Source organism: Sprattus sprattus (assembly GCF_963457725.1).
Source record: "Sprattus sprattus genome assembly, chromosome: 7".
In the NCBI taxonomy this organism is placed as follows: Eukaryota; Metazoa; Chordata; class Actinopteri; order Clupeiformes; family Clupeidae; genus Sprattus; species Sprattus sprattus.
In genome coordinates this window covers 3,158,495-3,179,246 of record NC_137926.1, presented here as the reverse complement: position 1 = coordinate 3,179,246, position 20,752 = coordinate 3,158,495, and the positions used below count along the sequence as shown (strand labels likewise).

At 43.9% G+C, this 20,752-nt stretch overlaps 2 protein-coding genes across 3 annotated transcripts in view; both read left to right on the top strand.

The window, feature by feature from the left end:
• Nucleotides 1-5,334: 5,334 nt before the first annotated feature.
• On the top strand, nucleotides 5,335-11,651 carry hmgcs1 (3-hydroxy-3-methylglutaryl-CoA synthase 1 (soluble)). The gene is made up of 9 exons (XM_080842263.1): nucleotides 5,335-5,788; nucleotides 6,004-6,129; nucleotides 6,572-6,736; nucleotides 7,843-8,011; nucleotides 8,225-8,395; nucleotides 9,048-9,154; nucleotides 9,497-9,622; nucleotides 10,121-10,290; nucleotides 11,013-11,651. Exons 1-9 carry the CDS (start codon nucleotides 5,341-5,343, stop codon nucleotides 11,100-11,102), a joined length of 1,572 nt encoding a protein of 523 aa, XP_080698389.1. The 5' UTR covers nucleotides 5,335-5,340; the 3' UTR covers nucleotides 11,103-11,651.
• A 2,392-nt stretch (nucleotides 11,652-14,043) lies between these two features.
• The window catches only part of tln1 (talin 1), a 114,939-nt gene continuing 108,230 nt past the window's right edge, over nucleotides 14,044-20,752 (top strand). For both annotated transcript variants that reach the window (XM_080842175.1, XM_080842174.1), the window contains exon 1: nucleotides 14,044-14,185. The gene's annotated coding sequence lies outside the window, so the exon portion shown is untranslated. The remainder of the gene's footprint in view (nucleotides 14,186-20,752) is intronic.

The window sequence follows — 20,752 nt, the reverse complement described above, 5'->3', positions numbered from 1 at the left end:
TTTGCCGTAATGCTGGTGGCGTTCTACTGTTAGAGGCCATACCAGAGTCTATTACTGTACGAATGCCCACTGCTTCCAAAAGGACCAAGAGGTCAAGAGGTCAAACCCTCCAAGCTTAACGGCAGGGCCCTGACTGATTCCAATAGAGAACAAGCAGGTTAAACTGCTTTGAAATTGATTGGTATTTTACTGTAACTACTTATTTACCTATAACGACAATATGAGAACCATCTATTTGTCGATCTCTGGTTTGTTCGCTAAGGTGACCTTTGCTCACTGATGGCCCGTATGGAATGCTAGCAAGTGAGCATTCTGTCGTGGCTTGAGGTCCAGCAAAAGATGACCGTGTCTGGCCTGCAAGTCACACAATCCCACCCTTTATTTGGAGTTTTTCCGGCTCGGCCCTCTAGGTCATCCTCCGCTGAGAAATCACACGGTCCTGTGTGAGGTACAGTCATCGAAGGAGCGGCTTGGTGTCAGTTCCGGACGCAAATGTCTTCCACAGGATTTTAGAACGATCTGGATGTGATGAACACCACATTTCTTAAACTGAAATAATAATAATACAAAATACGTTTGCTCACACAGTGCTAAGCCAAAACAGGTCCCGGCACGTACTTTCTAAAGCTTGATTTACGGGTTGAATTTCCATTCCCTTTGTCTCCCAGATGATCTGACAAGAGGGATATTTGATCACAAGAATGTGGCATGACTGGACTGTGGCAGAGGCCTTTTGAGAAACATACAGTGTGCCAGCTGCTGCCGAACACTAATCCTTTGCAGCTCGCCACATGGCCCACTTACCTGTGGACTGGCCTCTAAAAACATATGGTGCACACATACATGTCTATGCATGTTTGACGTATGTTTTTGATCAGTCCGAGTAGTGACGAATACTTTCCTGTGAGCAGATTTTTTTTTTTCCTTTGGAGCAGCAAGAACAAGTTGAAGGCACAGGCTGTAAGCTCCGAGGATGTATGCAGGGGCAGTAGACTTGTGAGGCAGTGACCAACTCCAGGGTCAATACTCTGTGGGACTTCAGGAATCATTAACCTTAAAAATCCACACACCTAATATGCAGCCCATTAATAGTCCACATTTCTTCCTTAGAACTTAAAAGTTTTCTTTTTTACCAGTTAGCCTACATTAGTCACTGACAAAAAAAAAAGGAGAGAGAGAGAGGGACAAAGAGAGACTGGGAGTAAGTGAGTCTCCTATTCGTCACTGTGAATGATCAACGGGACGAGATAACAGGCTGATAGCAGAGAACACACAAAACCAGCCGGCACACATCGATTTGTAAAAGAGCATAATATATGAGTGAACACAAAATGATTCACACAGTGGATAGCTGAAGGGTGTGTGTGGCAGGTCAAAATGAGAAACAGTCTCTATTGACATGACTTTAGTTCCATCCGTGCAAGGAAGTAATGGAAGACATCCACCATTTCATTTGAGACCGATAACAGAAGCATGCAAGGTTATGGTACAACTTGCCTGAGTGGGTGACTGACAGGACTGCTGTTTGGTACAGGGACAAACATGAGGAACAGATCTGACCAGATCTCAATTTACATGTCAGCTTTTTTAAAAGTTGAATTAAATAGAGAGAGGGAGGGTTAAAAATACAGAACACAGCTGTAATTTCTGTGGTCCACCTGTGGTATAGACCACTGTCGAGCTGCTCCGCTGCACGCTACAGGTGGTTCATCAAGAGGCTGCTGTACTTCACGCATGTTCCACACCGGGGCGGGTCCTCAAAGGCATTCTAGATGTTTGCTCCCTATAGACACATGTGTCAAGTGTTACATAATAAGCCTACTTTGCTGTCGCTTGCTACACCTGAGCTCATTTCTGGCAGTTCTACCCCAGTATCCTTGTGTTTAAATAGCTAATGTAAATCAAACTAAACAAAAAGTAAGGAAATTTGTGTTAGGTAGATTATTTCTTTGTTAATGCTTCTTGGCAATAAATGTTATACCGTTGGAAAGCCTGTTAAGCATTTAGCAACTTTGGCACATTTTTCATGGGAGCAAACCACATACTCAGCTGTGCTGCTCATCCCACAAATGCATGTTCCTTGCAAATGTGGCACCATTTAAAAAGGGAACTAAACAGGCTTTCCAACGCTATAAGATGTATTGCCGAGAAGCATTGTTACAACAAAGAAGTAATCTACCAAACACAAATTTCCTTACTTTTTGTGCTATGTTTAGGCTATATGTTAGTAGCACAAAAAGCACTGGCTGTTCCACACAAATAAAATAATACGCTGTCATTAGAATCCACCAGGGGATCTGTGCTGGCTTTAGGATGAGTGTGTCAAGATTGTGTCCATTGTTTGAAAGTGTGATCTTTAGACTTATTTTATGCTGTCCTGTTTGCAGACAAGGTCCACAGACTTTGACTATCATCACATCAGAACATTACCTTAGAAAGAGTGTGCAGTTGTTGTTAGAGAATATTATAATATTAACACATTAGAGAATCAACCTCATTTAACAGCTTTAAAATAAATCTTAAAACATGGTTAATAAATAACCAATTTGTGAACATTAGTGGGTAAGAAGTAGAACATTGGGATTTTATTTTGACTTTTTAGATGTTTGTAGTGAATATTCATTAATGAATATAGTCATACTGTGTTGACATTTTGAATTGCATTGTTGGCATTCGAGCATCTTTGTTGTGTCAATCAGATTGAAAGAGAGTTTAGACAGGTTTAAGTGCATCAATAGGCTACAATCTCTACGGCAGGCAGCCTCCAATGCATTAATCTCTTTACTGATTGGTTTAAAATAAAATAAAACAAAACAAAAACTAGAACTTTGGAATGACAAGATTAAATGATTGTCAGTATAGAAATAGTAGTGCACTTTTGTGTAGGCTAGCCTATAGGCCACCTAAAGCCTATTAGGTAACAGGATTAGAACAGCCAAGACAAAATATAAGAAGGGCAAACATCCACAGACCCATCATAATTTGATCACTTTTTCTATCTCACAAATGGTACATTTATTCTAAAGGCATTGTCCAAACAGTTTGTGAAGTTGTTGTGATGATCTTTGGACACGACGATGCGCTGCAGGCTCTGCCTCTCGTTGTCAGGGAGACAGACATGGCGCTTCCTTGCGGATTCGCGCTCATGTGGCTCTCACTACATGGCCAGGAGTCAGACGTCTTCCCTGATTGGTTTCTCTTCTCTCACCATATACCGTCATTCACTCACACCATTGAACGACAGAGAGTATCGCGTTAGATGGTCATGCCTCCGTAGGCGATGATTGGCGGACATCTTTCGAGGGCGGGAAAAATGTAAACTTCAGAACTTTTCTCGGCTGCGATTGGTCGTGAACGTCGCGTTCGGACAAACAGAGCCCGGCGCACAGGTACAGTGCTCATGAAATATATAAATAGATGCTCACAGTAGCCTACTTCTGAATATTATCGATGACAAGCGTCCATTGGAATTGATAAGCCACACAGGATTTCTTTGAAATAATAATTTCACTGAGGTGAGTAATACATATTTTCACCCTTCTTAAAGCAGCTTAATCTGTTCGTAAATAGCATTGTAAAGCTTTTCTTTACTTGTGTACAATTTAGAATACCATAATTCACCTTACAAGCAAACTTTTCAAGCTATCATTATCAAATCATTGTCAAAATGGGAACTTACTCATGGTAGCTTATTTGACCAAATTAAAAGGGAAATGTTGCTGAATGATTCAAAAACTTGTAGAAATTATTGAAATAAGTTAGAGTTTACGCTATTCATAAAGAAATGCAAATTCTCACTTTGAACATTTACACTGCAATAATAGAGAGATGGTGCACGAAGTTTCAAACAGCAATGCAAATTGCCTGCATTTTACATGTATGGGTTGATGTGTAAACAAACTGTATCGTAAATGGGTCAATTTTATGGTCTTTCCTATGAGAATTTTGAACGGAAGAGGTACGTCTGCTAATTTGTCCGGCTCCTTGGGCGTCGCGTCATCCGAAATTGACCTTATGATCTCGTAGAAAAGGACGGGAACTTATTTCCCCTGGACTGACAGTTATCTAACACAACGCTATATGACCGCAAGGTAAGGTGAGGCAGTCCCTGGATCGCACAATTTAAACTGGATAGTATTAGTACAATGTCGGCGAAATTCAGATTAACCCAGTCATTTAGCAAGATAGCAAAGAGGGGACTGATTTAGCTAGCAAATGTTAGCTAACTTGATAGTGGCCAGAGGAATGACAGTTCTTATTTTGGTAGCTACACGTTGTTGACAAACGTAAGTAAATAATTAACTTGACTTATTAGCGGTGGTTCAAACAAGCCAGTTTGTTATGGGCTAGAGTACAGCTGATGGGATTTGTCAGTTTCTTATCGTTGTAGCGTTACAATTGAAATCTTTTGTACGCTTGATTCTTCTCTAAACTTAACATAAGCTCTAAGCTTGGTTCATTTTAACAGGTAAATAATACACATACATATTTCAATTAACTTGGATAAATAATTATGCAACAAGGAACATTTGTCATAAAAAGCAGCAGTGGTTTTGTAGGTAGCTAACATTGTCATCTCAAGTTCTCAAAACCCATTAACATTAGCAAGGTAACGTTAGCTAACGACAGCAGGAGGACTAATGTGGAAGACTTTGGCATAGCTCTCGACTGTAATATTAGCTTTGTTGATGAGAAGTAAGCCTCCAAGGTAAGCTACACTGCTTCGGCTAGTTAGATAGCTAGGAGAGGTTAGCTGGGTGAGTTGGATAAGACTACATAACGTCACATTCTTTCCCCCTTGCTAATGTAAGGTAATGTCAGCTCCCTTAGCTAGCTAGGTGTTTATGGTCACATAAGGTCATATTCTGTCGGTCAAAACCATGAATCCACCGAGCTAGGTGACATTTATATTTTAGCTATGCTGGATACGACGTTAGATTTCGACTGTACACTTTGTATTTACTGCACGTTCACGCTGTGTGCTGAAAAGGGTAATAGGGCAACGGTCAACAGCGTCATGCCCTTTACCCTATTTACCAGATCAATCCTATTATGGGGTAGCAGTAGCAGCGCACTCGTATGTTCAGAAGTATGGGCAAGTGCTGTAGCTTTACTGAAGTCTCACCTTAACTGTAACTGTGAAATGGATTTAATGAAGCATACGTTGTACTACACACTTGCCCTGCAAGATCCTTTAGACGCGCCAGTTCGTCAAGGAACTGTCATCTGTCTTTTGGATTTTGCATGACTCCCTGTTTATGTCTTCTTTCTTTTGCCATGACGTACACAGTTTCTCAAGTTTTTTGAAATAACTTAATTCTCCACCACAGCTCTCTCAGGATGCCTGGATCAGTCCCCGCAAACGGTGAGGCCACCTGGCCCAAAGACGTGGGCATCATTGCCCTGGAGATCTACCTCCCCTCTCAGTACGTGGAGCAGTCAGAGCTGGAGCAGTTTGACGGCGTCTCCGCGGGCAAGTACACCGTGGGCCTGGGCCAGGCACGGATGGGTTTCTGCTCGGACCGCGAGGACATCAACTCGCTCTGCATGACGGCGGTCCAGAGGCTGATGGAGAGGAACTGCCTGTCCTACGACAGCATAGGCCGCCTCGAAGTTGGCACAGAGACCATCATCGACAAGTCCAAGTCTGTGAAGTCGTGCCTCATGCAGCTGTTCGAGGAGTCCGGGAACACCGACGTGGAAGGCATCGACACCACCAACGCCTGCTACGGGGGCACGGCTGCTCTGTTCAACGCCGTGAACTGGGTAGAATCCAGTTCCTGGGATGGTAAGAATCTGTTTTCCCTCTGGATTTTGACTGATGCCATTGAACGATTGTTTTGTATTGTATTGTAAACCATATTAGTTTAAAATTGACATATACCAGCCAAAGTTTGTATTTGTTGCAGAACTGTTGGTAACCGCCTCTGTGGTTGCTGGCATATGACATCATTTGTGACCCAGCATTAACAGAGCTGTTTTTCTTTCCCTTTGGTCACACAGGTCGCTACGCCCTGGTGGTGGCAGGAGACATTGCAGTTTATGCGACAGGCAGCGCCAGGCCCACAGGGGGCGCCGGAGCGGTGGCCATGCTCGTGGGCCCCAATGCCCCACTGTCATTGGACAGAGGTACAGTACAACACCTCGACATGCTCGAGTTTAGTCTGTCCAAATAAACACACACACATCCACTTAGGTGTCTATCTTGGGCTGCGTAGCCATCACCAATACACACTGAAGGGAAGGGGTGGCAGAAGATGGGCGCGGTGGCAGAAATGCTTCTGTAGTGCAGCATATCAGGGGTGAAGTTAGCCGTGCCAAACTAATGGGATTGATGCTCACCCTGCCAAACAAGATGGCATCCTTTCCTGGGCTTAAACTGCAAAATAAAAGTTAAAAGTAAATGTAATGACCGTCACAGTGATGTCCGCTACATTCTGCTCCGTGTTGGTTGTGAATAGTTTCTGGGGGGCGTTCCAGAGTTGTGTTCGGACTGATAAGTACCCTGTGTGTATGTCAAAACACAGCTAATTGTTTCTACACATCGTTTCTTTTGGCCATGTCAACGCAGGTCTGCGAGGGACCCACATGCAGCACGCCTACGACTTCTACAAGCCAGACATGGTGTCTGAGTACCCAGTGGTGGACGGCAAGCTCTCCATTCAGTGTTACCTCAGTGCGCTGGACCGCTGCTACACCGTCTACCGCAACAAGATCCACGCCCAGTGGCAGAGAGGTGAGGTCACCGTGGGCTGGGGGGTTATGGAGAGTATTAGTAGGGATAGGCGTGCTCTACTTCAAAAAAATATAAATGCGTATTCGGGTGCGAGTAAAAGAATGTTAACTATGTGTAGAATAAAACCGCACTCTCAAGCTTTTCTCATTAATATTAAGACCAGTTTATTTTGCACAGACGCGTTTCGGCCTTAAGCCATCGTCAGTGTGTCATGGAGAGTGACTCTTTTGTTCTTGACTCGTGTACGCAAGGGCATTGTTGATCTGTAAACAGTTGAAGTGTATAGTGTAAAGTATGGGCCATAGTATCCCCACTTGACCTCGTGAAAGTGACCGCTCCTTTAAATGCGTAATGAGATCCAGAGGCTTAGGTGGAGACGGACAAACCAACCAACTAAGTGTGTCAGCTTTTTTATTTTGTTGTTGTTGTTGTTGTATATTTACTAAACATTCAGTAATGGTCTTCCTTTCAGAGGGAGTTGACCAGCGCTTTTATTTAGTTGTTGTGTTGTTGTTTATTTACTAAACATTCAGTAATGGTCTTCCTTTCAGAGGGAGTTGACCAGCGCTTTTATTTAGTTGTTGTGTTGTTGTTTATTTACTAAACATTCAGTAATGGTCTTCCTTTCAGAGGGAGTTGACCAGCGCTTTTATTTAGTTGTTGTGTTGTTGTTTATTTACTAAACATTCAGTAATGTTCTTCCTTTCAGAGGGAGATGACCAGCGCTTTTATGTAGTTGTGGTTGTTGTTGTATATTTACTAAACATTCAGTAATGTTCTTCCTTTCAGAGGGAGTTGACCAGCGCTTTTATTTAGTTGTTGTGTTGTTGTTTATTTACTAAACATTCAGTAATGGTCTTCCTTTCAGAGGGAGTTGACCAGCGCTTTTATTTAGTTGTTGTGTTGTTGTTTATTTACTAAACATTCAGTAATGGTCTTCCTTTCAGAGGGAGTTGACCAGCGCTTTTATTTAGTTGTTGTGTTGTTGTTTATTTACTAAACATTCAGTAATGTTCTTCCTTTCAGAGGGAGATGACCAGCGCTTTTATGTAGTTGTGGTTGTTGTTGTATATTTACTAAACATTCAGTAATGTTCTTCCTTTCAGAGGGAGTTGACCAGCGCTTCAGTCTGGAGGACTTCGACTCCATGGTCTTCCACTCGCCCTACTGCAGGCTGGTGCAGAAGTCTCTGGCTCGTCTGCTCCTGGACGACTTCCTGTCCCACGCTAATCCCAACACGGAGAGTGGCTTATACAGTGGCCTGGAGGCTTTTAGGTCAGTGCACCTCAGTCGGGCCCGCTAATCCTGTTTTGTGCTTATCAATGCAAAGGGCTCCCAGTCGGATGCTAATTGATTTACGTGTGGGGAGGTTGTAACGCTTAAATAGACTATAGGAATGAACACAAAACATTTTCAGCCGATAAGATATTGGCCTAAAGACTGTGACACTGCACAACATCTAATGTAAGCGTGTGTTTCTCCTTAAAGGGATGTGAAAGCAGAGGACACCTACTTTGATCGCGACGTGGAGAAAGCCTTCCTGAAAGCCAGCGGGGATATGTTTGAACAGAAGACCAAGGACTCTTTGCTGGTGTCCAACCAAAACGGCAACATGTACACCCCTTCTGTGTACGGGTGCCTGGCCTCTGTCATTGCCCAGTAAGTCTTGCCCGAGTATTAGATTAATCTGTGCCACTGTGCAGAGCACAGGCCAAGGCCAATGAAATGCAGTATGGCTATGTGTGCATCACTCCACCATGGAGTGAGTGGTCCTAAAAGAGTCCTCCTAGTGGACAGATTGTGTGTTACTGCAGTGGTGTGTGCTGCTCCTCATCGCCTGTCTCTCCTCCCCTCCCCTCTCTCCTCTCCTCTCCTCTCCTCTCCTCTCCTCTCCTCTCCTCTCCTCTCCTCCCCTCTCCTCATCTCTCCTCATCGTCTCCCTCTCCTCCTCTCTCCTCTCCTCCCCTCTCCTCTCTCCTCTCCTCTCTCTCCTCTCCTCTCCTCTCCTCTCCTCATCGTCTCCCTCTCCTCTCCTTTCTCCTCTCCTCTCCTCTCCTCTCCTCTCCTCCCCTCTCCTCATCTCTCCTCATCGTCTCCCTCTCCTCCTCTCTCCTCTCCTCCTCTCTCCTCTCCTCCCCTCTCCTCTCTCCTCTCCTCTCTCTCCTCTCCTCTCCTCTCCTCTCCTCATCGTCTCCCTCTCCTCTCCTTTCTCCTCTCCTCCTCTCTCCTCTCCTCCCCTCTCCTCTCTCCTCCCCTCTCCTCTCTCCTCTCCTCTCCTCTCCTCTCCTCTCCTCTCCTCTCCTCTCCTCAGGAGAACGCCTCAGCAGCTGGCTGGCCAGAGGATCGGTGTTTTCTCGTACGGCTCAGGGTTCGCCGCCACACTGTACTCCATTCGAGTCACACAGGACGCCACACCTGGTGAGTCCACTCACACACACACACACACTCACACACTCACACACACACACACACACACACACACACACACACACACACACAGCACATAGTTAGTGTAGTGGTAGTTAGTAAACCGTAGAAAATTTTGCATTTTGCATGTCTGCATTGCATCCTTTTGTGACATGATGTGCATATCCAATGCACTTAAAAAAAATATTGCAACACCCTGCTTTGTATTCATTTATCAATTTCACTACTGTCTTGCACCACTGAGTGTGTCCTCGTCTGACACACTCTCGGTGTTCTGTCTGAATGTGTAAGCGTGCTAAATGTAACCCTCTGGTCTCCATGTCTTAACCCCAGGGTCAGCTCTGGATAAGATCGTAGCCAGTCTGAGTGATCTGAAGGCCAGACTGGACTCCAGGAAGAAAGTGACCCCCGCGGCCTTCGCCGACTTCATGAAGCTGAGAGAGGAGACTCACCACTTAGGTGAGAGTAGAAAAAAAAAAAACGCACTCTCAAGCTTTTCTCATTGCTATTTAATTTCGACCAGTTTATTCACAGACGCGTTTCGGCCTAAGCAATCTTCAGTGTGTGTCACCACTTAGGTGCTCACTCATACCTACCTGAGCGGCTGTTTAGCAGTAGGCTCGAACAGAACATTTACATTTAGTCATTTAGTCATTTAGCAGACGCTTTTGTCCAAAGCGACGTACAAGGCAGAGAACAGTCAAGCTACGAGCATTAGAACCCTGGTGTAACAATAAATACTACTTAACATAGGAAGAAAAATTGTCTCTAACTCATTGTGTAGCTGCAAGCTGCTTGGACTTTAGGTGCAGCGTTGGGCTTCAGGTATCTGTCTGATGATCCAACTGAGCGTTGTCTAACGGAGACTCTTGCTTTCTCCTTGCCCCCCTGCAGCGAGCTACACTCCCCAGGGCTCCCGTGTCTAACTCAAACTCTTGCTTTCTCCTCCCCCTGCAGCGAGCTACACTCCCCAGGGCTCGCTGGACGACCTCTTCCCTGGCACCTGGTACCTGACGCACGTGGACGAGAAGCACCGCAGGACGTACGCCAGACGCTCCCAGAGCGACGACACACCCCTGGAGGCCGGCCTGGTCAACTCCACAACAACAACAACAACAACAACAGAGGTAATAATAATAATAATAATAAAGCATTTTATTTGTATAGCACACTTTCACATACAAAGATGTCTCAAGGTGCTTAACAGGGTCACAATAGCAATTTAAACAGTGCATTCTAAAAACAATACAGAAAAGAAATAAAAACAGAAACCAGGACTTTAGGAGAAGGCAGATATAAAAAGATGGGTTTTGAGGTGGGATTTAAAAGAAGTGATGGAGTCCAAAACTACTTTTAGGTAGTGCCGCCACACTGGCCATATTACCGCTCCTCTCTCTGAATTGATCGCTTTTTCTGAAGACAACTGAAAAATACAAAAATACACTGATAAAGTCCAATAGTGTATAAATAGGTGCTGACTAAGAAGTGCTAAAGATTATTATATGTAATCTGCAACATATCAAAAGTATAGAGTACCAGTCAAAAGTGTTTTTTCTTTACTTTTATTATTTTCTACATGGTAGATTAATACTGAAGACATTTAAACTACAAAAGAACATATATGGAATGATGTACTAAACAAAAAAAGTGTTCTCTTCCATGTAGAAAATAATAAAAGTAAAGAAATAACTTCTCGAAAAATGAGAAGTTGTGTCCAAACTTTTGACTGGTACTGTATATTTTGGCCTTTTTAAGGTTTGTCTGTGAGCCAGTTATGTTTGTATACACCATGGGAAGAATCGTTTCAGTCTTCTCACCCCTTTCCTCTCTCTCTCTCTCTCTCTTTCAGCATATCCCCAGCCCAGCGAAAAAGGTTCCCCGTATCCCTGCCACCACTGCTGGCCCTGGCCTGGTAACCATTAGCAACGGGGATCACTAAATTGACCTCTAAGAGGTTTCAAAATGGCCATGGTCATGGAGGAGGGAATCTGCAACTTTTTCTGACCAAATCTTGGCCATATCATTAACTACTGTGTAACACGTGGCTTTTTTCTCAACCCATCTTCATCACACAAAGTTTATTTGTCCCATCACTATGCTTTTGTGTTTTTATGTTTTTATTTGTTGTCTTGTTTATGTTTGAGTTATTTGTTTTCTGTTTATGTTTGTCTATCCTTTTTTTTTTTTTCTTCCTTTTTTTTATATATACGTATATAACACTCATAGGACCGATCTGAGTATTTTATGGACGTGGAGGACCCCCCCCATCTCCCCTGTTACGTGTACGACTGTATCTACACTGACACTCATTGGCATTGCATTGAGCTCACGAGCCCAGAGCTGCTTAGTTCTCCCTGCATCCGCGCTTGCGTTACGCTCACTGTCTTAAGTCGGCAGGCCGGAGAACAGCGGAACGCAACTTAGGTCCTCACAGGAAGTCCAGACAGTGGGATTTTACGGGGGGCGGGAGGGGACAAAAAGGGATGGCGGTCTCGTCCACTCACTCACATGTATGAAATGCTGTCGCTGCTGCTGCTTCTTCTTACTCTGCATGCTGGAACCACATAGTAGCCATAGCAACCTTAACACACCTGCACTGGTGGGGGCTTTTCCAGATACCTCAGTTTGCAACCCAATGGGTTAGTTAGAGTGGCTGTGCATGTTGTTGCCTGCTGTAACCACGGTGACCTGCAGAGAGAGACCTGTGCGGACTGTGTAGTCATGGATACTTACAGAAGTCATATGCCAGTCTGTGTATGGTCCAGCTATGAAATTGTGCAGTTAGTATGTGTTAACAGTTGACACATGATTTGAATGAGTTAATATTTAATGCATTCGAATATTCCTCTGAAAAAGAGGATGTGGAATTTTTTTTTTTCTGAATTTGGAACAAAATCATTTATGTGACGATGTCAACTAAAAGATAATTCCAGCAATTTAGCTGGTCTTGAACCAATAGAAGAAAGTTGAAATTTTATAATGAAAAAGAATGGGGGTGGAAAAAGTGTCTGTGACTTAAGAGGAACAGTATATTATGAAATGCGTTAGTAGTGTTGGATTGCGTCAGGAGTAAATAAACCTGCCTCCTACTGACAGTGTGTAGTAGTCATGGTCTTCACATGCGTTAGCGCAGTTACAAGCTCAAAACCTTTTTTGTTTTCTGTATCTTTCTGTGTTTAGTGTTCAACTTTCCTTTGGTTGTGCTAAACTGAGAGGAAGCAACACACACACACACTCACACTCACACTCACACACACACACACACACACACACACACTGTTTCATGGTTGCACCCGCTGTTATTTTTGAGAGGAGCTGCTTAACACTTACAGTGCCTCTCAGAATATCACTGCAGTTTTTTCCACACACACACACACACTCACCTTCACAGAGCGTTGCCTTTTACTGTCAGTCCGGAGGTAGCAGTAGAAGTAACCAAGCAATTTGTGTACGAAGTAGTAAATCTAAGACTTAGAGCCTTATTGTACAAGGGCTAACGGGAGGGGAAACTGTCTGTATATGTTGTAACGGCAAAGGAAGCCAAGCTAGCTGTATGTTCGTGTGGAGTCTGTTAGTGTGAGGGGTTCCATACCACTTGCTGACCCTTCAAGGGCGATGCTGTGAGCCTGTCATTCCTTTTAACTGACAGTCGCTGCATTTCCTCACTGATTATCGGATGCATAAATGTACATTTTTGGTTTGAACTAGAGGACACTTGTGAACATTGATGCAAAATGTTCAAGTTTCAAGACGCCTTATTGAAAAGTATGTACACAACTTAAGAGTTATATTCTGGATAATGTTGAAAAGATTTATTTTATTTTTTTGGTTGCCAGGTAGAGTTGTCCTCAGAGGCTTCGACTCGAAATGGCAAATGTTTACAAGATGTTTCTCTCAGATCAGTTAAATTTTGAGTAATGTACAGGACTAACTGTAAAATTATTTATATTTTGTAGATAAAAAGGAAATTAATTGTCTGATCAAGTTTAACTTTTGTAGAAAATATTAAACATGTACACCATTGTATGTAGGAATGTTTGACCAGATGAAATGGAAAAATAAACATCTGTCCATTTACGTGCTTTCAGATTGTGGTCTCTGTGTGTGTGTGTGTGTGTGTGTGTGTGTGTGAACATTTAATAATAGATGTGACACGGTAAATCCACCAGTAGGTGGCGCAATGTGTACACGTATCTATTTGGTATTTTTTTTTACCGCTTTTATTAATTTAATTGAACATTAAAACAATGTGGCTCCTTACCTCAGTAAAATATAACAAGTTATGACATTTTGACAATATCGGCAATTTATAAATGTAATTGAATTAGACTAGGGAGCCTTAAATTCCAGTTTTCCATTCCATTTTCTCTAATAAAAAGGGAAATGCGTGTCGCACTACCATTTTCTTCCTGTAATTGAACGTGCAGTTACAGTCTAATGCCAGCAGATGGCAGCTCTTAAAGCATGCAATAATGTCCTGGTGCCATAAGAAATAAAAGTAACTGTTCTGGCAGGCAGCATATTCATACCAGACTATAATCTTACCTAGGGTGGCATTCCAAAACTACCCGTAGCCACATTGATACTTTTGCATGGGCTATTCCATTTTTAGATGATATGTCATGATACCATAGTGCTAAATGAAATGCCTACAGGCTATAGTTTATTTTCCCTACCGATACTGTATGTAGATTTACTGTCCATATATAATTACTTCCTCCATGTTTACATTCAACATGCAAACATCAGCAATGGCTCACGGTGGAAAATATTGGCAAAATCTATAACTATTTGGCTACATCCCCCCTCCCTACGACGCATCATAGTTCAGTGGGCTCTGACTCGAAAGGGTGGAGTTTCAACACCGCTTCGGAGGACTGGAGCAGGGAGGGAGCAAAGAAATCACAATTTGACATTTACCAGCCATTCGGAACATAATTTTCAGCTGGGGCAAAGGGATTGTAAACTCCGAAAACTGTACTCCGAAATCGGCTAAGGAACTGTAGTTAGAGGACGGACGAGGTAAGCAAAATGTTCATTTGTTTGCGCACTCAGTCGTAGCCCTCAGAAGAAAACTTTGCTCGTAAGGGCGTTCTGCACTAGACATTCGCTCCACCGTTGTAACAACTTCAGAAAAAAAACAGACGTCAAAAACAATAAAGAATGTAAAACTTTTGCGCCTGCAACGTTAACGTTATTGTTTCGGGGAACTGTTATGGGCGAAGTATCCTCCGCAGTCTGCTGTCTCGGAAAGCGGTTATGAGTTCCTTCTCTGGTCAACTTTTTCAACATAGTAAATCCAGCTAGATAATGTCAATAAGTTGGTGATTTGTGTAAATACCGAATGTAATTATGAGTTTGGTCTCTTTATGGTAGTTTAGTTTGCTTTGCTGAAGCTGTTCTACGTTGTTAATAATTCCAGCAGAAAACTACAGCATGGCCTACAATTTTTTGAGCTCTTGGGTAGGCTTTGCGTCAGAGAAAACGTAGCCTAGTTGTCTGCGACTACGTGAACAGTGTGAATGTCCCAACTTCCTCTTAAAGTTTAGGTGAGTCCTTTACGACCGAAAACTAGATTCCATTTTTGTAATAGTTAGTTGGTGTGTTTATGGTTGAACTACATATTCAACACTGATTGATCATGTTTCAATGGGTTAGACCGAGCGGAAGGCAGACTACGAATTGTTATCTAATTAAATCGTCTACTTCGACACTTTCGAATCGAACATGCATTATTTCCCTACTTCCTTTACCAGCACAGCAGCAACAGTAGACTACATTTAAGAAAAGCGCGAACAATTGTAACCATGTCAAGACAAACTTTCAACCGCGATACATGTTTCGATTTTGTTCCTGTGTTTAGTCGCACAGATGTAGCGGCTTGCATCAATTCAAGGGAAATGCACATTTAGACGGCCTGTGTGTCAAGCCAAACCATATAAGTCTATGGTTGGATATCAAACGGGTGAACCTTTTTTATTCATTCTACCACAATCCATGTCAGTTATTTTTCCGGATTCGCACAGCGACCCATCACGTTGTGTGGCCACCTCCAGTTGCCCAACATGTTCTGCCAGAGAAATATAGGCCCTCAAGGTGTGAATTGCAACACTACCATAGCTTGGGGTGTGGCGCCATACCCTGAAGATGCGATAAGTTGTGTTGTCGCCGTGGGGTATGCATTTGTAGGTCAAACAGTAGTCTAATATTAAACTCAGAAGAAGACTGACATAAAAGTTGGCATTATCAGTGCTTAGTTTAACTTAACACACAACACTTACAGGCCCACTTCACGTTCATATGGCTTTGTGGGCATGTTTTGACTCATTTAAGAACTATTGCAATTGTGTTAATTTACTTATTGATAGTTATTAGAAGAAATGTATTTATATTGTTTAGAATAGATAATAAGTTGGATCCACTTGCACCTTTTGTAGCAAATGGTTACGGTATAACTACTGAAAATGTTCTCATGTGACAATCCAATGACACCTGAATAGGTATCAATATCAATACGGTATGGTTGCAAGTGTTACGTATAAAGTACACATTGCTGTGTTTGCATGGTCCTTTGACACTTATTTACTGAAGGGTGGTGGGAATCAAACTTGAACTACTTTACAACACAGTAATTCAGCCCCCCCCACCCCATCCAATCCACAGAGCAATGTTGGAGTAGCTCCCTTATGGCTGTGTTTTTGGGTCCCGACCTGCCTGAGGGCCTTTTTGTGGGCGCTCGGAAGACTATTCAGTTCAATTATGTCTTTTGAAACCACATCTGTGCAGACTGTTCGATGCTCACTTGTCAAAGTCTTTGCCAAGGCTCTGGATGAGTCATTGTCATGTAGGCTAGTCTGAGCCTTTGGGCTGTGAGGGGCAGCACTTCATTGACCTGTTATTGTAAAAATGGCTTATACTAGCAGGTAGTTGATAGGCTTCATGTTTTCCCGATGATTGCTGTTGTGGGGTCAATTGAATTTGGGGAATTGCAAAAAAAAATGTTGTTCATCAGACTAGTAGAACGCCTCATAAATGAGTTTAGAAGTGAGTGAAAATCATCTTCTTCTGTTTTGTGGGTGCGTGATTCTGGTCTTCTCTTTTGATCTACACCATTTGGGCTGGGTTGTATTGATTACTGCCCTTGCCCCTATATTATCTGAAAGTCTGTCATTAGCCATTACTTCTGGGAGAGTGCACTCTCAATAACAAAAGGGTCTCTTTCCCCCGAGGGCACGTGCCACACAATAATGATCACAATAAACAACAATAATAACGCAAGAAAAACACGCCACATAATTACTGTTTACTAGTTTGGAATTACAGTGGAACCCCCACAGCCACTGATTTGGTAACCGCGGTTTCAGTTATCCGTGGTTCATCATGGCCCGAAAATATTCAGTGAGAAAATTGTCCAATAGAAATGGTCCCCGCCACTGTGAGTCGCCTCTCTGCTATGCTATTGGCTCGGGGGAAAACATACTCTAGCTGGGTAGCAATAGTGCATTATCTTTTCCTTAACTGTAGATGGTGCCTTAGCAGAAACATCAGAATCTCACTCGACCCATTCACATAACTTTTATCACACTATATTATTATAATTATTTTACTTTACTGTTAGTTATAGTTGTTGTGTGTGTGTGTGTGTGTGTGTGTGTGTGTGTGTGTGTGTGTGTGTGTGTGTGTGTGTGTGTGTGTGTGTGTGTGTGTGTGTGGTCTGAACAGACAGCATGCAATATATACAGAGAAGTCAATGTAATATAATAGACTTCTATATTGTTGTGGGCGTGTGAGTATAGACTTGTATGAATTAACTGCGGTGTGAAACACTCTACCCTTGGCTCCAACATGAGGAGTATATGAAGACAATACTGTGATGGTGCCCAATCTATCCCAGTCAAGCTGGCCAACAGCAGTGCACCATCTTATTGCCCCCCCCCCCCCCCCCATACTGCCCTTCTCCTCTGTAGCAACAAGGCTTCCATTGAAGGCACACTGTGTGGTATTGTAGTGGGCTAGGAGGCTCTCACACACACACACACACACTCTCACACACACACACACACACACACACACACACACACACACACACACACACACACACACACACACACACACACACACACACACACTCCTTGTAGTGGGCTAGGAGGTGGATGAAGGCATCTTTTGTCTGCGAGTGAGTCTGGGTGCTCCTGCTGCAGGACCCGTTCGACTCCTTACGGAGAGGTAAAGAGCGGTAGGCTCTCACTCTCTCACACACTAACACACACACTCTCTCACACACAATCTCACACACACTAACACACACACTAACACACTAACACACTCACACGCAACTCCTTACGGAGAGAGGTAAAGAGCGGGAGCCACCGTGGACTTACTGCCCTCACTGATGGGGGGGGGGGGCACCCACAAAGACTTGCTTTCTGTCTGTCTCTCCCGCTCTCTCTCACACTCTCACACACACTTACTCTCACACACATACTCACACACACACTCTCACACACACACACACTCTCACACACACACACACACACTCACACACACTCACACAATCACACACACTCTCACACACACACACACACGCACACTCTCACACACACACACACACACACTTTCACACACACTCTGAGGGTCTACCTGTGTTTGCTCTAAAGGTTATAGGCTGCCCCTTCCCATGGCCAGGCTGTTAGGACTGAGACGCAGCTCCAGCGTTTGAAGTAGCTCCAGCAGCTGTAAGCTAATGCCAGTCATAATATTTTGCACTTTTACTTTTTGAAGTTGACCCCTCTCGTTGGGGTCTAGTTGGGCTGCAGGTTTCGCGCGTTGATGTTTTCACGAAAAACAAAAAGACACGCAAAGGAATGAAACGGGAAGAAAAGGATATTTCCCCAAATGCGATTTCTCAAAATCCGAGCCTTTGTTGTTTTTGAAAATACTTTAACTTTTTCAGGTGCTGGATATAAATCTTCTGATTAACTGCTAACCCAAGTGAGGTTCTCTCTTTGGCTGGAAGCTGCCTAAAATACTTCAGGGGGAGCAGGATCTTTCAGTGCAACCATGCAATGCTTTATTTGAATGCTAGAAGCCGGAGACTTGGACGTAGAATGCAGCGGTGCAGATGGGATTTTTGAACTTGGGGGGACGCTAAACATTTTTAAACGTTTTTTTTACTGATGATTGTCGCCTTACGTAGGGGGACGGATCAGGGTCACTATGAATCTGGGGGGGACATGCCCCCCCCCCCCCCGTCCCCAGTGCTATCTGAGCCCCTGGTAAAATGCCAGGACGGCAAGGGAAAGGGAAGTAGTGTGTAATGTCTTACAGCATGTTGGGCTTTTTTTTTTTTTGGTAATTGGAAACCAATAGCTTTCTCATTGACCCCTAAATAGCACGCTTCCCATTCCCATTGACCCCTGACTGCTAGCATAGTTCCCTTTCTCTGGATGTTCTGTTGCCCCAGGCTACTAGCATGGTTCCCTTTCTCTGGATGTTCTGTTGCCCCTGACTACTAGCATGGTTCCCTTTCTCTGGATGTTCTGTTGCCCCTGACTACTAGCATGGTTCCCTTTCTCTGGATGTTCTGTTGCCCCTGACTACTAGCATGGTTCCCTTTCTCTGGATGTTCTGTTGCCCCTGGCCACTAGCATGGTTCCCTTTCTCTGGATGTTCTGTTGCCCCTGGCCACTAGCATGGTTCCCTTTCTCTGGATGTTCTGTTGCCCCTGGCTACTAGCATGGTTCCCTTTCTCTGGATGTTCTGTTGCCCCTGACTACTAGCATGGTTCCCTTTCTCTGGATGTTCTGATGCCCCTGACTACTAGCATGGTTCCCTTTCTCTGGATGTTCTGTTGCCCCTGACTACTAGCATGGTTCCCTTTCTCTGGATGTTCTGTTGCCCCTGACTACTAGCATGGTTCCCTTTCTCTGGATGTTCTGTTGCCCCTGACTACTAGCATGGTTCCCTTTCTCTGGATGTTCTGTTGCCCCTGGCCACTAGCATGGTTCCCTTTCTCTGGATGTTCTGTTGCCCCTGGCTACTAGCATGGTTCCCTTTCTCTGGATGTTCTGTTGCCCCAGTGGCCTCGTCCTCCCACTGCCTCACTAGCGCTAGTGTTTTTATTTAATTTAATTATTTGTTTTTGGGCTTTTTATGCCTTTAATTGACAGAGCAGTGAAGAGTGGGACAGGAAATGCGAGGGAGAAGAGGTGGGGAGTGGACAGGAGAAATGGCATCGGGCCGGATTCAAACCCGGGTCCTCCTTGGGCGTCAAGCCCGAATGTGGTCGGGGCTACTGTTTGCGCCACAGTGCCCTCAGCTAGTGGGGTTTTTACAGAAGATCACTGCCCCATCATTGACCCTGGCTCACATGCACACCGTACATGTGCTACATTGAGTTTTTTTCACTTCCAAAACGGTTCCTCTCTTTTTTTCTCAGCAAAGGTCATGGCTTCTGTCTTCTGCATTGTGCATCAGTAGAATTCAGAATTATCTCCAACGTGAACGCTCGGGGCACGTGAAAGCCATCTTATTTTCCAGCCAGCTGGTTCGTCTTATCATTTGATGTGAGTTTGGAGCACATGATTCTGTTTTCAGCATCAGTTACATGATAGCCCTGTGTTAACGCTGGAATGGTTGTCTCATCACTTGACTAGAACAGCTGACTGGATTGTTCCTCATTTCTGCCCCGCGCAATTGGACGGCTGACAAACTTAATAGGGTATTATCCAACAGCAGTGCTGTCAGGCGTGAGGTGTTATTTCCGCACTTATGACATGGTTTGTGGCCAAATTTCTCAACTGTCCAAAAAGTATGCTGACTGAAGCCATGGTGAATGAATGGATGGATGGATGGATGGATGGATGGAAATAGATGGATGACTAACACCAGTTAGGTGTTCCTCATTCATGGCTCATCCGTTTATAAAAATATAAACTTCTGTGTCACCGTCTGTACTTCAGTTCCAGCTAACTCCGACATTCTAGGAAAGGGAGCATTCAGTCTTAATTTAGCTGCTATCATTCCCAGCACGTCTCCGTTGTTGACTCAGCACCCGGTCTTCAGCCGTCTCCAAACCCTTATCAGGCATATTCCATATGTGTTTGGGTACGGTGCGCCATTAAACTATATATGGATGAAATGTTAACGCTCGATGCTATGTATGGGGATCTTAAGTGTGTTTTAAGAAGCAGTGGTGACCCACATGTATTTTTCCATGGTAAGTAGACATGAGAAGTCTTTAAGGACGTGGCTAGAGAGAAGTAGAGAGAGAAGGAGAGAGAAGGATAGAACAAGAGAGAGAGAGATAGATAGAGAGAGAGAGAGAGAGAGAGGGAAGGAGAGAGAGGGAAGGAGAGAGAGGGAAAGAGAGAGAGGGAAGGAGAGAGAGAGAGGGAAAGAGAGAGAGAGGGAAAGAGAGAGAGAGGGAAAGAGAGGGAGAGAGAGAGAGAGGGAGAGAGAAAGAGAGAGAGAGCCACAGGATGTTTTCCCTGGACAGTCTTTATGGATATCCCTGGGTCACTGGGTGTGACACTGACTCCCACAATGGTGAGAAACTATGAGGAACATTTCAGGCTCAGCAGCAGATTC

Coding starts and splice junctions, on each gene's coding strand:
- hmgcs1 (XM_080842263.1), top strand. CDS start 5,341: ATGCCTGGATCAGTCCCCGCAAACGGTGAGGCCACCTGGCCCAAAGAC. Junction 5,789..6,003: donor AGAATCCAGTTCCTGGGATG/GTAAGAATCTGT, acceptor TTGGTCACACAG/GTCGCTACGCCCTGGTGGTG. Junction 9,155..9,496: donor CACACAGGACGCCACACCTG/GTGAGTCCACTC, acceptor TCTTAACCCCAG/GGTCAGCTCTGGATAAGATC.